The 17,433-nt window shown below is 47.5% G+C and overlaps 2 protein-coding genes across 3 annotated transcripts; one reads left to right on the top strand and one right to left on the bottom strand.

The window, feature by feature from the left end:
• Positions 1–3,472: 3,472 nt before the first annotated feature.
• Positions 3,473–10,672, bottom strand: RILPL2 (Rab interacting lysosomal protein like 2). The gene is made up of 4 exons (XM_084649517.1): positions 10,140–10,672; positions 8,907–9,058; positions 5,365–5,475; positions 3,473–3,692 (listed from the first exon to the last, which is right to left on the bottom strand). The coding sequence occupies exons 1-4, from the start codon at positions 10,476–10,478 to the stop codon at positions 3,662–3,664; spliced, it is 633 nt and encodes a 210-aa protein (XP_084505643.1). The 5' UTR covers positions 10,479–10,672; the 3' UTR covers positions 3,473–3,661.
• Positions 10,673–11,887: 1,215 nt separating this feature from the next.
• On the top strand, positions 11,888–16,880 carry SNRNP35 (small nuclear ribonucleoprotein U11/U12 subunit 35). 2 transcript variants are annotated; one of them, XM_084649516.1, is made up of 2 exons: positions 11,888–12,149; positions 13,180–16,879. In XM_084649516.1, exon 2 carries the CDS (start codon positions 13,183–13,185, stop codon positions 13,990–13,992), a length of 810 nt encoding a protein of 269 aa, XP_084505642.1. In that variant the 5' UTR covers positions 11,888–12,149; positions 13,180–13,182; the 3' UTR covers positions 13,993–16,879. The 2 variants fall into 2 exon arrangements, with proteins under 2 accessions (XP_084505642.1, XP_084505641.1); XM_084649515.1 differs by lacking the exon at positions 11,888–12,149 and adding an exon at positions 12,220–12,348 and having other exon boundaries at positions 13,180–16,880.
• Positions 16,881–17,433: the final 553 nt, after the last annotated feature.

Here is a 17,433-nt window from a genome sequence, read left to right as displayed (position 1 = left end):
AGTTAGACCAATATCCTAAGCAGAATACCACCTCATACCAACATGCAGTTTGGCTTTAGCATGTTATCATGTAGAAGAATCCCTATCTTACTCTCCCACAAACTCCCTGTCCCCCGACTCATGTTGATGATATTCCAATGGCGTCATAACTGAGTCAGGGATTCCTTGGGTTGGGGCCAAACTGTCCTATGTACTAACTCTATAAATACAAGCTGAAAAGGCTGGCTCTAGTCTTGAACACTTCTTTTAAAAAAACAAAAAACCAAAGATTTAGCTTTTTCAGTCAATCCCCCAGCCATGGAGCCTGCTCATACTGTATTAGGAACCAGTTTTTAAATGGGGAATTGTAGGCAGTTTAAGCTAATGGACCTCAATTGTACATCTTCTAGCCTGGTCCTGTGTACCTTGTAATTGGCCTGGAATTCTGCAGCAAGACTGGCAATAGCATGGCAGCTTCGGGTAATCATATGGAAGTGAATGCATTAATTAGGGAATCAAGTAACACAACGGTACAGCATTCCTTATTTATATACGCCATTCATTACGCCCCACAAATATCACCATATTGTATGGTCTTGTGTTGACATGCAATAGCATTGCAGATATTGGCCATGGTATGCTGGAGGTCTTGGCTGATGGAAAGGGAGTGTTTGGGGAATTTGGCAGCTGGTAAGGGTTGGAAGGTGGATTGGGATCATGGGGGGAAATGTTCTAGATGTATTCTACTGCTAAAATTCCATGTGAAAGATATTAATATTTAAGTGGCAATGACAAGGCTTTGGTGTCAACATTCCATTGAAATGAATGGAAGAGCTAACATCTTTTAGCTGCGGTTTCAGGCTCAAGGCAGATATTCTTGTATCGGCTCCTTTAACTGTAAGGACTAGATGGACGTGGTGGTGGTGAACTGGTCAGTTTGCCAGATGCAGGTTATTGGAGGCTTTGAGACTGTCCATAGACTGAGGAACTCATCTACTTCTTACATGGGCTGATTGCAACCACTTACTCTATTCTGAATGCTGCATTGTCTCCCTGTTCCTTACAGGCTCCACTTCAGATGGTCTGGAGTTCATCTTTAATGGTCCAGACCTCTCTCTGAGGGGCTGCCCTTTCATTTAACTCAGTGGGGATAACTACTTTCCTCAGGAATGCTGGAGCTGTCAGTTTTCTCATAGCTATCCCTCCTGCGCAGTGCTAGCCTATAAGAAACTCAGAACCTGAGTAGATCTTACCACCTCTTCTCCCTCCCACCCCCTCACCCAAATTGCTTTCCTAACAGCAGCATGCCTCAGTACTGAATTAGAAATATTCATGAACACTCCCTCCCAGTAACAGGAAGGCGTGGTGGAGTACACAGACCTTTGCGGGAGAGTTATGCTTTAATTTTGTTAGCACCAACTGCTGATGTGATGGCTGCGTTCCAAAAATAAATAGTCTAATTCTGTTTGTATGTGTTGGCCCAATAGACTCTTTCATACTTGATAGAATGACTCTCAGTTTAATTAGCCCTCAGACCCAGGAGGGTTATACAAGAAGCATCCCCAATGTTGGGGTGTAATAATGTTTTGAAGATGGCAAGCCCTGTGTTCCAGTTCTCTGCAATGGATGGATATAGACAAATCTTTCCAAGTTAGGCATCTTAGATATTGTTTTACTAACATTCCATTGCTTGTGAACACATTTGAAAACAACACTGCTGGTTTTTCTACCTTCTGAGCAGCCATATTACCAGGCATGCTTTGTTACTAAGTATAGATATGCAGTATCATCAACTGACCTATATTCTGTCTACTGCTAGTATATAAAAGGGAATCAAAGGAGATCTTAGAATTCACTTCCCTTTTGAAAGGCAATAAGATTATATTCTTGAGTCTTTTAATTTTTTCTACTGTTTACAAGTCTAATCAGCCTCGTATCTAATGCTGTTAAAAAAAACTGTCTTTCTAGATGTAGATGATAGCACAAACCTCAGATACTAATTATCTCCCCTACACCTACCTTCCATCTGTTTGACCTAAATTCATTTAGTAGTGGATTGCAGCTAAATAATTAACATTCCTGTCTCTTATCTGTTCTGTATATGCAGCTCATTTAATGTATGCTTTTTTTACTCTGATTATTTTCCCAGAACTAGAATTCTCAATTTGCAGTGTTTTTCTTCCCATTCACTACCTATGAGGAGTCAGTGTAGAATGTGCTATAGCTCAAGAATATATTTATTGTCTCTGAAAGGTTTCACTACTAACTGAAGTTCTATATATCCACTGAGCAGGATGAATGCGTGTAGTAACAGTGTTAATACTCTGCTACAACTTGCTTTACTTTTGACCTGAAGGATCACCCATAGCCATGAGAGTTCTATATCCATGGTCTAGCCCAAGGGTGGGCAAACTACAGCCCGGGGGCCACATCCGGCCCTCCAGACATTTTAATTCAGCCCTTGAGCTCCTGCTGGGAAGTGGGGTCCGGGGCTTGCCCCGCTCTGGCGCTCCAGCGGTGGAGCGCGGTCGGGGTCTTGCTCTACTCCACAGGGCTCCCAGAAGCAGCAGCATGTCCCCTCTACAGCTCCTACATATAGGGGCAGCCAGAGGGCTCCACATGCTGCCCCTGCCCCAAGTGCTGCCTCTACAGTCCCATTGGTCGGGAACCACAGCCAATGGGAGTTACAGGATTGGCGCCTACAGACAGGGCAGTGCACAGAACCACCTGGCTGCACTTCTGGGTAGGAGCCGGAGGAGGACATGCTGCTGTTTCTGGGAGTTGCTTGAGGTAAGCACTGCCTGGAGCCTGCCCCCCAAACCCTCAGCCCCACCCCAGAGCCTGCATCCCCAGCTGGAGCCCTCCTGCCCCCTAATCCCCAATTTCGTGAGCATTCATGGCCCACCATACGAGTTTCCATAATCATAGGTAGCCCTCAGGCCAAAAAGTTTGCCCACCCCTAGTCTAGCCAATGCTTGGCTTGTGTGTCTACCGCTAAAGGTGTCAGTTACTCCCAATTATAGTAGCCTCAGTGGTAGGCATTAGGCTGCTGAACAGAGGACATCAAACTAATTTAATACAAACTACAAGACAGCCACTATCTGGGCAACTTCCAGTTTGCTTCAGCTTCTGGGTTGCTTTAAGAGAGAGACATTTCTGGTGTCAGATCACTGACAACAAAACACACACTAAATTTAAATGCAAACATATTTTTCAGTCTTGGTAATTAGTTTTATGAATACTTTTGCAGACAGTGTAACTAGCAAAATATCAGCCAGATCATTCTAGCCTTTGAAAATCCCCTAGCCCAGACAGTGAGATGTGAGTGGAAAAATTAATATTCTTTCTTCTGTAGGCTACATTTTGGTATGGTTCTTCGAAAGACTGAAAATAGCTATATAGAAAAGGTTTATTCCACACTCCATCTGCTTGGATATGTCTAGAGGAAATATGCCATTTTTTACAAGAGGAGAAATTAACACTTACACCGTAATACAAACATTGTAAGAAATGTTATTTTATAAAGCAAAATCTTAAAGTAGTATACAAATACATGTTCTTGAGATGTGGCCTGTTCTCTACAGTGAAACTGCTGCTTTTCCTTCAAATGCTTCTTCTCTTAATTCCTTTTCAAGGGCTTTATATGCTGCAACTTTCTGAGCAGAAGTGGCTAAATTCTCAGTCATATTCGTTTTCCGTATTTAAAAGAGAACCTGGAGCAAAAAGGGGAGGGGGGGGGAAGTGTCTTACAAAAAGGAAAAGCTACACCCACCAGCTGAGCCTGTTCTGCTTGCACACTGGGCTGCTCTCAGGAGCTATAAGCGCAGGGCTTGAGCAGGCTCCCGCTGCATACAGCTACTTGAATCCCATCACAAACAAACCTTGGTGGATAGTCAGTAAACAACACAATGTGGAGATTCTTAGTGTACTCACAGGGGAGGCAATGGCCTTCTACAGGGTAGGACAGCTTAATGATTAGCTCTGAAAGGCTGGAAATTCTTGGACCAAGAAGGCTAACTCCAAGACAATAAATAAATGCCATGCAATTTCATGTGTCCCTGGGGCTGAGCCCTTAATTGAAAGCTTGTTTGTGTAGCAAGGATGATCTGGCCTCATAGGGTGCTTTTCATAGGCACGGGGCACAATCACTCCTCCCTTTGCTGTTGTGCTAGTATGTGAAGCAAGCAGCGCTGTCCAGGGGATAGATTATGGGGCTGGTATGTAGGAGAACTGGGTTCTCTCCCTGTCTCTGCTGCTGACATGCTGTGACCTCAGGCAAGTCACTTCATCCGTGCCTCAGTTTCCCCTCACTCAAATTCTGATGCCCACCTTTATAAAGCACTTTGAGTTCTACACCTCAAAGGTACCATAGTTTACTGTTATTTTGATGCAGTGTTTCAGGGGTGCTGCACTGATATAGTTTATAAAGTGGTCTAAAACGTAAGTACCTCTAGGAATATGAAACAGTGAGAACTGAAAGCTGGGCCATGTCATTTAAGTGGTAATTTCCCTCTAATTTTGCAAGAAGTACTCAAGCATTTGACCTGGGCCCGTTCTTAAGAAACCCTTTCCTCATACAGGCACTGCTACTAGTTAGAGATTGTGCCCGATACCTTTTAGTTAACATTGTTTACACAAAGCATCATCCTGTCTGGGTCTAATTCAGACTATCCCTGTCATGAGATTAACTCACATAAAAGTTAACTAAAGCAGCTATTATTTTTACCAGTTTATCAGAGAGGAGCTATGCACAGCTGCAGTTTGAACCAGTCAGCCTCAGACATCAAAGCAGAAGCATTCGCAGTTGAGCTACAAGATCATTGTCACTATTTCTAATGCTCGTGTCATCTTTCCAGGCTTCCTGTCACTAATATCATTGCAATACATGTTACAAAAAGAGTTAACTGTCCTTGTTATCAATGGAAGGTATTGTCTTTCAGTAGTTTGGAAACACTACAATGTAAGAATCTGGGTTTTACTGTAGCCCCTTGATCCCTTACTGTGCTAGGTGGGGTACAAATACACAGTAAAAGACAGTTCCTGCACTGAAAACGAGACAAGAGGTGGGAAAGGAAGTAGAAGCACAGAAAGGTGAAGTGATTTACCCAAGATCCAAAAGCACCTCAGTAGCAGAGCTGGGAATAGAACCCACGTTGCTGAACTCCCCAGGCAGGTCACTATTCACCAGCCCACGCTGCATCTTGGTGGTAGACTCCTGATGCTACCAAATTCTGGTTGGCTTCAGGAGGTTTGCTGGCTTCAGGATTCCAGTAACAGCCCTAACTTTTTATAACGAGGAAGGGGGGCGTTTGTGAGGGGAGAACAAGTATCCAGTCAAGTCAGCCCACCACTATAAAGTGCTTCAAGAGAAGTGACGATACTTACAGACGCTTTATGATTGTTTTCTCTTCGTTAGACTTGCTTGAGCCAGAAGGTCTGCAGACAGTGGATTCCTTTTCCATTGGCCCAGCCTGGTCCTCCCTCTGTGAAATGCCACTAGCAAAGGAGGGAGATGGGAATTTTTTAAAATCTGTGCTACACTTCTCCCCCGCCACACCCCCATGGTGCATACTGAACCCTTTCTTCATTCTGGCAGCACGTGCCGTCTGAGCAGATGATGTCCATATACCCTGCTAACGTCACTGTCACGTTCGCTGGGTGTGGTGTCTTTGCACCTTTCCTTTGTGGGTAGGCATGTTGTACCAGTTGTAGTTTGTGAAAAAATGCTACCAGGAACTGTTCTGTGCTGGTCTGGAAAGCGAGGGTTTGCACAATACAGCCACTATGATATCTATGAATGCAGACAGCGATTCAGAAAGCTCTTCATTTGTGCACAAAGTCCCACTGAAGTCAAGTGGTGTGTAAATGGTTTCCTGAATAGGAGCTCTAATTTCTCTGGACACAGCTAACCTGGACTAATGCTAATAGTGAATCACTCTTATTTTAATTGTGCCCAGTAATTTAGCTTAGATGTAGTACAGGCATAGCCGTGCCAGTCCCAGGATATTAGAGAGAGAAAGTGGGTGAGGTAATATCTTCTATTGGAACAACTATTGTTGGCTGCATCATGGTTCCCTATCCCGTTAATGGTGAGAGAGACAAGTTTTCGAGACAGACGGAGCTCTTTTCCAGCCTTGAAGATGAGCTCAGTGTGGCTTGAAAACTTATCTCTTGCACCAACAGAAGTTGGTCCAATAACAGATGTTACCTCACACACCTCGTCTCTCTAATTTAGCTTAGAATATTTTTATAAGAACCCCATTGATAATTGTTAGAAGCTTAAATAGCTACAGATGGAGTGTTATGTAACGATTTAATACTCAGTGAGAACTGATTTTAATCCTGTGTTGCATTTGTAAAGCACCTTCCATCCAAAGATCTCAAAGCACTAAATTCCAAGCTTGGTTACATTGGTGCAGATCCAGGGTATCTCCAGCACAGTCACTCAGATTTACACAGGTGTAACAGCAGATTCTGGCCTGAGTCAGTGAAGGTCCACAAGACCCCTGTGAGGTAAATAAGTGTCACCTTCCCTGTGCCACTTCCCTACACAGGAAATGTCCACTGGTTACAGCCTTAAGGGATATAGCTGCACCAGTGCAAACCCCGACTATAAACAGGCAAAGCTAGAATTTGAACCAAGGCTATTTCCCCTCCTTGGGACTGGGATAAGCTTCACCAGTGCAAGCCATGACTACAAGCTTTGCTGGCCTGTATTAGGGCTTTGTATAGCCAGGCAGAGGGTGCTTAGGACTACACCTTCACAGCCATCACCACTGCACTGACCTAGCCTGACTCTGCTTATCTTGAGATCTGAGGGGAATCAAAGCCCACAATATGCAGATAAGCAGTGCTGTTCAACGTGGGCATTGAACCATACTCCTTCAAAAACACCTGAGACAAACTCACGTCTTTAATAATACGTTATCCGGCCACTAAAACATTGTCTGTGAATCTTAAATTTAGGACGTGACATTTTGTGCTATCTGTATGCTATATAGCCACATATATAGAAATATATTCATGACATTCTAAAACACAATTTTTATTTCAAAGGTCCCATATTTATACTACTTTGTTTTATATCTGATGCCGTCAATTGAGTTTTTCAACACCCTGGGCACCTTGTTAGGAGGTTATCATGTAAATCAAATTATTGTTTTTCCTTGAATTTGCTTGGATTGAAATCCAGTACTAGTTGGTAATTAGAGCCTCACAGCTCATGATCCACTTATGAATTAAACATTCACATCGTTAATTTGTAACTTGGATTCCAATGAGCTGTGTTAGGCAATTGGAGAGTCAAGGGCCAACTGAACCATTAATGGGTGACTGAGCTAACTTAGTACAGCCTGTCCGCTGAGCTGGGGGAGTGGATCCTTAACTGCATTGTTGGCAAAACTGCTGTTTGAGTGGGCAGGTTTGAAACTAGCTTCTCAGCTATAGCTTGCATTATGCATGCCTGTTATAGAAGTGTACTCAGGGTGGATTTATTATTATTTGTATTATGGTATCACATGGGGACCTCAACTGAGATCAGGGCCCCATTGTGCCAGACACTTTGCAAGGAGAGTAAAAGTCAGTCCCTGTCCCCAACAGCTTATGGTTTAATTAGTCAAGCCAGACAAAGGGTGGGAGGTGAAAACAGAACCAAAGAGGTGATGTGATTTGCCCAAAATCACACAATAGATCAGTGGCAGTGCTAGGAACAGAACCCAGGTCATCTAAATCAGGGCCCATCCTAGACCAAATGGTGCCCCAGGCGAGGAGCATCTTTGGTGGCCCCCCTTTGTTAAACTTTTGAATATCTTATTTTTTATTGCATTTTAGCCCATTTCATGACTTTGCATGATTTGCATGCATGATTTATCCCTGTCATATAAGACAATAAATGTGCATGCTAGGATCTGTAAATCTGTATTTATTCATGCCATATATAAGCAAATATGGAATATCTGAGCCATGTTACTTCAAACATTCTATGTTCCCTTTTGTCACTAACAACAAAAACAGCACCCCGAGCCCGGTGCCCCCCATGCCTGGCACTCCAGGAAGTCACCTGGGTCACCTGCCTTGAACTGAATCCTTATCCCTGGGTGAGATTTTTGTTGTATATGCCTTACTCAGTCTTCAGCTGGAGGGTCTCACAAAATATGCATTTTCATCCTGAAGGATGCTAAAGTGCTTTACAGCTATACATACAGCATCACTGAAATGCACACATCTCTGAGATGAAGGGTGGTAAATAAACTCGCATGTATCAGTCTGCACAACAGGAGAAGGGAAATTTTAACTAAGGCAAGCACAGAAACCTCCCTGCTCTTATGACACGTGGCATGGGATACGTAGAGCCCGGTTTTCATTAAAAATGCATGTGTGCAGTTACTATGATTGCATGTGCGAATGAGGTACTTGCACTCACACGTGGCCAGCCAGGCATACCTACCCACTGGATTTGTGTGCCCGAATTCCTACTTTGCACACACAGTTGAAGTAACTGCCTGCAGATGTTGATGTGTGCTATTACACGTGTTTGTAACTCACCTAGAGCCGGCAGGACTTCAGTTTTAAGGTTGATTTATATCGAAAATTCCTTTTGAAACCCCCCTCCCTTACCCCTCTCTGCTTGTCTGTTTATCCTTACACCGTAAGCTTTTAGGGGCAGGGATGTCCCTTCTTTTGTTATTAATATTATTAATAATAATATTTATTGTTGTAGTGTCAAAGGGGGCCAACCAAGAATAAGGCCCATTTTGTGAGGCACTCTATACCCACAGAGAGCCAAAGAGTTACCGTCTTGTATATCTGGGCAGTGCCTAGCACACGGTGGGTGCTACAGCAAACAAATAATAATACTAATCTCCCCTGACATGATCCCCACATAATAAACAGGTGCTCTCTGCTGACTGGATGACCTAGTGATCTACCTCTTATAGCACTGTAGCTCCTCTTGTGTAATAAGAAGTTGTGCTTTCAGCCGGTTACGTTCCTGCAGCACATCTCTCAACTCCTGCAACGTGAACCGTGGACGATTTGGATCTGTGAGATCTATTATCATTTTGTCTGGTCCAAGGCTCAGCTGTAGAACAAAGGGCAGCAGTTTAAAAACCAAACAACTGTAAGGACGCAACATGCCCAGATAGCCCCTGAGCAGCTGTCAGGCCGTACCTTAGACAAAGAATCAGGTTTATCAAACAATAGTAATTTCCATGCTTTACAGACTTTACAATCTTGATTTTTCATACCATTTAGGTGCAAAATAATTATTTGTATTTCAGTAGCGCCTGTGGGCCCCCTTGTCCCAGGCGCTGTATGCACATAGTAAGACAGTCCCCACCCCAAAGAGTTTACCTCTAAACTTGCAAAGGAAGTGCTATTATCCGCATTGTCACAGACAGGAACTGAGGCCCAGAGAGATTAAGGGACTCGCCTGAGGTTACAGAGATAATTTGAGTAGAGCTCAGAACTAAACCTAGCTTTCCTGAGTCCCAGCCAAGTGCCTAAACCACAAGGTCATTCCTCCTCTGATACACCTAATTTGCACAAACACAAGGATTTCACGTGTGTGCAAATGGCAAATTAGGTGCTTTTGTGAGAGCAGTTGTATGTAAAAGACAGATGTGCAATTGTACATCTACACTACATGAAAATCAGGGCCTGAATGTCTGAACTTCTCTCTTTCAGCATATTGACTCTGTCCAACCAAAACCATGCCCTAGCACATACAGGACATTGGCTCAACAACCTACAATGTTACAGTACAGAGCCGGTCTCTGCTTGGACAGCTGGGCCAGGATCTTCAACAGGGATGAAAAGTCAACTTCTCCAATAGGGCCTGTCCACACAATGGCTTGGATCATGTGAGCAAATGCGTTTTCCAGTGTTTTGTGCTAGAATGGGCTCCCATCAGGCAGGGATTTTTGACGCTGAGAATTCTGCTCGCCTCAAACCGTGCCTACGCTCATGAGGTTGCCAGCAGCAGTTTCTCAACAGAGCTGTAACTCTGTCAATGTGCAAAAGGTGGGCCAAACGGATGGAGATGCTTCGCTGGACATCACTAGTGTTGTTAATAAAACCCCATGCCTCCATATTGTTTCCCAAACTGTATGTTGCACAATAAGCAGATCAGTTCCTGAGGTTGCACCTGCCCTTATACCTACCTGCTCTGCATTCCCTGGAGGGCCCTCCTTTCTGAGTCCCTCCACCTCCTTTTTGAGATTGTCTCTCTCCATCTTCAGCTCCTCCACTGTCAGGTTACTCTCATTCACCAAAGCCTCCAGCATTTCCAGAATCCTCACTATCTTGAACTGCAGCTGGGCGACCCTGGTGGGCACCTCCCCCTGGGGCTCGCTGCTTATTTTCAGGATCTCCCTGCCCACCACGTAGGAAATGTCATAGACATCCTCTGCTGTCAGCTGGAAGGGGCTCTTCTCAAAGGCGTTTTCAGGGCCAAGCTCCTCCTTCTCCTCTCCCTCCCCTGGGTGCTGATGACCCTGCATGGCAAGCCCCAGTGGCCAGTCAAGCTCCTTCACGGGGGAGAGGGCTGGTTTCAGACCAGCTGCTGCAGTTGCCGCCCGCTTCGGCCACCACTCTCAACAACTTCCTTCCTCCTCCTCCGTGAAACTTGTGACCAAGTCCTCTCCTCGGCCTCCAGGGGAAGCTCCTGGGGGCCAATCAGATAACCAGGCTGGGAGGCCGGGGTGGGGCTACAAGGGTTACAATGTAGCCCTGTGGGAAGGGAGGCCGGCCGGGTGACACGGGGCAGCTTCCCTTCTAGTGAAGGGGCCCCTGCTCCCATTCTCAGGCAGCGTCCAGGAGACAGAGATGGGCGGCAGGGTGATAGGCTGGGGGCGCAGACAAAACCACCCCACAGACTCAGTCTCTGTCGCCAGAGGCAGGGCCGCGGCTGGCATGGGAGTGATCTGTGTTGAAGTAATGGGTGGGGGGCTTTTGCAGGCTCTGAGGGCAGCTGGACATTGCCCATTGCATTTTGCAGAGAGAACGAGGATGACAAAGCAAGCCCTGGCCAGGGTGGAGCGGCTGCCCCACCCCCGGGTAACGTTTGCAGTTTCCATGGAGACGCCTCCGGAGGGGGAGGGACTCTGAAACACTCCTGGGTAGGGCCAGTTCCCCACCCACGTGCCTCAGGGTGGCGGGGGGGGCCCTTGTCACAGAACCAGATACTCAGCTCAGCCTCCAAAAGCAGGGGCCAGAGCTGCCCTTGGGATTTAAACGCCCCAGCGCTTAGCTGCTTTGCGTTGTGCACCCTCTCGGGTCAATACAGCTCGATTCGGATTGGAAGGTGAATTCCGCGCTCCGGATCCCTAGCTTGGCGCCAGCGCCGCCCGTGCCACAGCTAAGCCAGGCGGGGATTTGCTGTGCTGCTCGCAAGCCCCGGCAAACCCATCTGCAGCCAGCTTCCCTCCAGCAGGGAGGGCAGCCACGCAAATGCATCTGCAGCCAGCCCCCTCCAGCAAGGGGTCAGATATTAAACTGATAAGAACGGATAGAACTTATAAGATAATATTTGTACTTCATGGTCCAGGAGACACAGCCAAGGTTTTCATTGCAGGGCCAAAAGACCAGAAACGTCAAGACACTTGATCGCACTTTGATAGGCCGAGAGACTACTTATGCTTGACCTTAGCTCTGAGGAACCAAGAAGCGATATGCATCTGCAGCCAGCGTCCCCGCAGCAGGGGGGGGGTCAGCAAGGCGAGCGTCCCCGCGGCCAGCGTCCCCGCAGCAGGGGGGGTCAGCAAGGCGAGCCCCGCCGCGGCCAGCGTCCCCGCAGCAGGGGGGGGTCAGCAAGGCGAGCCCCCCCGCAGCCAGCCCGCTCAGGTTAGCGAGGAAAATGCATCTGCAGCCCGCTTCCCTCCACCAGGGGCCGGGGGTTAGGAAGGCAAACGCGTCTGCCTTTCTGGAGCGCCACGTTCCGCGGGCTCGGCCCGGCCGGGGCGCGGAACGCGCTGCCCTCGCACGATGCCCGCCCCCGGCCGCGGAGCTGCGCTTTGCGCACGGCGCCCCGCCCCGCGCGGGATTTTGCCAAGCGGCGGCTTCTGGGGTTTGCGCGCGCGAAGCGGCCCCCGCCGACGGGAAGCCGGGGCCGCGGGCTGCCGCCGGTGGGCGGGGCGGAGAGGAGAGAAGCGGGCCGCGGCGGGGGAGAGGCGGTGAGTGGGCGGGCGGGCGGATACAGCGCCTGGGGACTGGGCCCGGGCCGTGCACCAGGGACGCCTGCAGTAAAGGGGGGGGGCGGGTAGATTTGTATGTGGCCGCCCCGGCCGGCTGGACAGAGGGGCTGGGTGTGGGCTGCTCGGGGAAGCCGCCCAAGAGCTGGGGATTATGTGCGAGGCCTGCGTTGTGCTGAAGGTGGGGGGAGGGGTGTGTTGACTAATTTCGGGGACCCTCGGCCGGGGGGGGCGGGGCGCGTCCCCCGGGTTCTCGGCAGCGCGTGAGACCCCGAGGGCAAAGCTAGGGAGGCGCCGAGCTGGCTGCTGGGTTGCGCACGCTGCAGCGGGCAAAGGGGGGAAGGCTGCAAAGCCCAGCTGGGGGCTGAGATGGGCTGAGAAGCACGTGGCCTGTGGCCGCCACCGAGCGGCCTGTGGGAGGCATCTGGCCTCTTCTTACACGCGCTTAAATACACCCAGTACCAGGCCCTAGGCAGGATATTCCCCTAAAATACATCCAGATAATGCAACGCTTCCTCCCACATCAGGAAGCAAATGTTCCCCACCTCCATAGTGAGCAAATCGCCTTCCCCAGGGGGCTGGAGCTTGAGGGAGTCTAGCTGAAAAAAGGATTCCAGTGGAGTTTGTTTTAATTAATCTTATAAGGGGATTCTTTGTCATTTCTGCAAAGTGTAAGGGGGTTTGCTAGCAAGGATGCAGGATGTGTCGAGGGTTTTCTGTGCCCCTCGCGGCCTATCCAGGAGGCGTTCTAGCAGACAGATCTGTGCTAAAAACTGAAAACCTCTGCATCCAAGTTTTTCTGTCTGTAACATGGGAATCAACCTGCGGGGTGGAGTGTTGTAAGTTTGTTCGTGTTTGTAAAGTGCTTTTGAGATCCTGGGATGGAAAGTGCTATAGGCAAATGCCAAGTATCCTCATTAACTGTATGTTCCAATTCACCTGTAATGGTGAACGTTTATACAGAATGTTAGCAGTGACACTGGAGTGTGTTTGATGTTTGTGTTCCCTCTAGAAAATGAACGAGTGGGCGCCCATAGCAAAAGAGTATGACCCCCTCAAAGCAGGGAGCATTGATGGCACAGATGAAGAGCCCCATGACCGTGCCATCTGGAGGGCCATGTTGGCACGGTATGTACCCAATAAGGGGGTTACGGGAGATCCCCACCTCACTCTGTTTGTAGCGAGACTGAATCTACAAACCACGGAGGAGAAGCTGAGGGAAGCCTTTTCCAGGTATGGCGACATTAGGAAGATTCGTCTGGTTAGAGACTTAGTCACAGGCTTTTCCAAGGGTTATGCGTTTATAGAGTACAAAGAGGAACGGGCGCTCTTGAAAGCCCATAGAGATGCCAACAGGCTGGTTATTGACCAGCATGAGATATTTGTGGACTTTGAGCTGGAAAGGACCCTCAAAGGATGGATCCCTCGGAGACTTGGAGGTGGTTTTGGAGGCAAGAAGGAATCCGGGCAGCTGCGGTTTGGAGGGCGGGACAGGCCTTTCCGAAAGCCCATCAATTTGCCAACTATGAAAAGTGACCTTTATGGAGAGGGGCCTGTGGAGAAAAGGGAGAGGAGCTGGTCTCGAGAGGGAGTGAGGGACTGGAGAGCGAGGGACCGAGACCCTGAAAGGAACCGAGAGAAGAGATGGCTGGAAAGGGAGCGATCGTGGGCTTGGGGTGAAAGCAACCGGGAGAGAGAGCGGGATTCCAAAGAGGAAAGGAGCAGAGGAAGAGAGAGGAAGGACAGAGAGAGAAAAGACAGGGAAAGAGACCGGAGCAGGGAGAGGGACCCAAAGAAGCAGAGAGATGACGACAAACATCGGTAGAAGAAAGTGTCTTTGTTACAGATAAGCTGAACACCTGTGTACTGTGGGGAAGTTTACAGCCAGACCCCTCCAAAACCTACTGATTCAAACAACCCTGAACTGTGGTCAGGTTCTAATCGAGGCCTGGGCCTGCCTCCCAAGAAAACAGTGGGAACAGATTCGGTCATTGGGACGCAACCTGTGGCTTTGCTGTGTGCTTCCAGCCTGCAAGGAGCCCTGCTAATTTCCTGGAACTAGATCCTCAGCTGGTGTAAAGTGGGACAGAGCCGCTGTCTTCAGCAGAACTGCCCCAGCCAAGCAGCTGGCCCATTGTCTCTGGTTTATTGTCCTTTAGGTAATTTCTATGGTGGTTTTGCCAGAAAGAGGGGACAATGACTCCTGCAGTAACCTGTACCTGTGTTGAATTGCGGATCTCTCATTTACAGAGCTTTTGTTCTTTGTCTCCTGTATTATGTGGTATCTGCTCTTTCTTTGGTTTGATTCCCCACCCCCACCTTATTAAATGTAAAATGTTCTTTATGTGGAAGCAGATCTTCCTGTGGATGTATTCTAACCATGCAGTGATTTTCTCCTTTCCTTCTGGAGGTCAGGACTGTAGCAGGATTCCTTAACATGGTTCAAACCATTCTATATAGGCAAGGCCAACATCGGTTATAAACAGGACAGAGCCCCAGTTCTGTTATGACATGATCCCCCTTACCCAGTAGTTTACCTCTATAGATGGGCCCTTATACTGCCTTACATTCAGCGTAGCCCTCCCCCACTCACTCAGCTTGGAGCTGAGAGAGCTGCAGCTGGGATTGGTATCACAGTCCCAGCCCTCCAGAGACTGACAGGAGTCCTACAGGAAAAAGAGGAGAGCCAGAACTGGGCATTCACAGCAAAAGTTTTTTTTTTAATTATTATTATTTATTGTGAATGTTGAAATGTCATGTAGTTTAACCTAAAGATGAACTGATTAGACAGAGAAGTCAGATAACTGGAAGACCCTTCCTGGACAATTATTTACAGCAAAGCAGTTCAAACAAGAAAATGCAGCTTGGGGAGAGAGAGAGAGAGAAACAAGTTTAGTCAATGTTAGAAGGCAGATCTTAAGACAGCCAGTTATTTTATTTGTTGCTCTTCAGATGTTTTCTTTACGCAAAGTCTCACTCTTGTGTTTTATAGAGCGGGGTGGAGGGGTAGCAGGATCTGGGAAGTAAAAGCATTGGAAAGCACAGAGTATTTCATTTACTGCATCTGATTCTATGTAGTTCCATTTCTAAGAACGTTAAGGAACCAGTAATCACTGTTTGCTGTGGTTTCTCTATTATACTATGCTGCAGGGAGACCCAATGGAATGTACAAGTTGTGTGTACCTATGGAAATAAAAAGGAAATGTTTAAAAAAATTTTAAGCACACCATACTTGTTAGCATTCTGTAAGGAATACCAGACTTACAGATGTGCCTGCATTCCCACCTAATTCAGTGAGATGTAAAATGAAACGTGTGCCCAGGCTTCTTGGCTATTCAGAGAACAGCTTGTTTGTATATGAGAGAGCCCAGTCCCTAAATATTTCCTATATATGCCATGTGCTCACGTGACATACTAATGAAGTCACCTATTGAAGAAATATCTATAAAATCATCATCTTTGGCTTTTGCAAATGTTTCACACAATTTAAAAAAGATAGGAAATGATTCAGCTGCTTGAGAGATATAGGGATAGACATGATGTTTAGAAATAGTGTTTTTGACTGGTGTTGGGTGCAATGGGGAAACATGCCTTAGGAAATCTCTTTTCATGGAGAGCTGCTTCCCTCCTTCATTCAGTCTTTCCCTTTAATTAGCAGAACTTGTATGTTCTAGACATAGAGATACATGAGGGTGGATTGCAGATCACGTGACTTCTCAGGTTAATTTCCAGCAGCTGTTGTTGTTATGGCACATCTCAATGTAAAGTCTATGGAGAGCTCCCAATCAAAGCAAAGTGACCAGACTTTCATCTGTGTATCCCTTTGTTTTGAAACTCCTGCTCTAGCTTTGAGAATGATGTCCCGGGACCCGTCAGTGGGACAGTTATGCAATGTAATACAACAGCCACATAACCTGTTGTCTACCCTTTGTACCTCCACAGCTGCTGTTGGGTGCTGCTCCCATGTGGGTGCAAGAATGATGTAGTTTATAATTTTGTTATTGTCCCTCCTTGTCTCCTGCTCCTTTTGCACCTCACTTGCTCTTTCTTGCCTAGAGAGCACAACTCTGAGGTTACGCCTACCCCAGCTATTTCGCAAAGCAGCAAAATTCTTTTCTGGGTCAGTCCGTCCCCCTTGACAGCTGAGCTGGCTATAACATGGTTAAAAGTTGTAATGGAGATGGAACCGAACCATGGCCTCCTAACAAGAGTAAAGCCCAACCCATCCAGGATTTTAATCTGCTTCTGGGGATGGGTTGGTTGCTGTGTGCACTACGGCTGTTAGTTGTAACTGACTCCCCCACCTCTGTTACAAGTGTAGGGCAGATAAAGGCGTTTTGTGCTAGAACTGGTGAAGTTTCGCTTCTAGCGAGCTCAGCATATTCGTGTTTAGTAGGGAGAGGCCCTATTGAAAGCCGGGCAGCAGCAACTATGTCAACATTCTGACTAGAACTGTTCCAAATGTTATCTTGCCAGGGCCTCTGAATAAAGTCACTAATTGTTTACACTCTGGCCTAGATCTCCCTATGGTTACTGCTCAATCTTGAGGCTAGTTCAGTCCCTAGTGCAGTGGTTCTCAAACTGTGGGTTGGGAGTCAGGACCCCAAAGTGGGTCGTGACCCCATTTTAATGGGGTCCCCAGGGCCAGTGTTAGACTTGCTGAGGCCCAAGCTGAAGCCAAAGCCTGAGCCCCACCACTGAAGGCTGAAGCCAAAGCTTGAGGGGGCGAGGGGTCATGTAGTAATTTTTGTTGTCAGAAGGGGGTTGTGGTGCAATGAAGTTTAAGAATCTCTGCCTTAGTGTAAATTAGGGCAGCGTAGAGGCCCTAACTTATGCCCAGCTGTCCAGGGCTCCAAGGGCCACTCTGGCACCTGGGGATTGGGGTGGTGCAGGGACACCAGCCAAGGGTCAGAATAGGAGTGACATTGGAGCTTTTACGCAGCTCCTGCATCAACCAAGGATTTTTCTTCACAGTGAGAAGCTGGGGTGTGTGAGTGTGTGTGGTGAGAGGGGGAGGGGGATCCAGCATCTGATCCATTGTCTCAAAGTCCTTATTTCAGTGGTGAAAGTTTGTTTTAGAGGCAGGAACAATAGAAATCTCCTATAGTAGCTTCCCCTTCAAACCTGCACTATTTCCCCCTCCAGGCTTTCCCCTCCACTGATCTGCCAGCCTCTCACTTTAGTTCAAGGAGACTTAGTTTGCATGAGGAGCAGTACAAGCTTTGTGAATGTGTAAAGAAAAGATAAACCCCTCAGCTGTGTGCCA

The sequence above is a fragment of the Lepidochelys olivacea genome (assembly GCF_965140295.1).
Source record: "Lepidochelys olivacea isolate rLepOli2 genome assembly, chromosome: 15".
Classification (NCBI taxonomy): domain Eukaryota; kingdom Metazoa; phylum Chordata; order Testudines; family Cheloniidae; genus Lepidochelys; species Lepidochelys olivacea.
Note: the sequence above shows the minus strand (reverse complement) of the source record. Positions and strands in the feature narration are given on the sequence as shown.

What these genes read in the sequence shown, in the direction of transcription:
- RILPL2 (XM_084649517.1), bottom strand. Translation starts at nt 10,478, where the DNA reads ATGCAGGGTCATCAGCACCCAGGGGAGGGAGAGGAGAAGGAGGAGCTT. An exon ending in CTCCAGGGAATGCAGAGCAG is followed by an intron (nt 9,059 to 10,139) that starts GTAGGTATAAGG and finishes TTTGTTCTACAG; the next exon opens with CTGAGCCTTGGACCAGACAA. An exon ending in AAAACAATCATAAAGCGTCT is followed by an intron (nt 3,693 to 5,364) that starts GTAAGTATCGTC and finishes TTTTTGCTCCAG; the next exon opens with GTTCTCTTTTAAATACGGAA.
- SNRNP35 (XM_084649515.1), top strand. Translation starts at nt 12,322, where the DNA reads ATGTGCGAGGCCTGCGTTGTGCTGAAG. An exon ending in AGGCCTGCGTTGTGCTGAAG is followed by an intron (nt 12,349 to 13,179) that starts GTGGGGGGAGGG and finishes TGTTCCCTCTAG; the next exon opens with AAAATGAACGAGTGGGCGCC.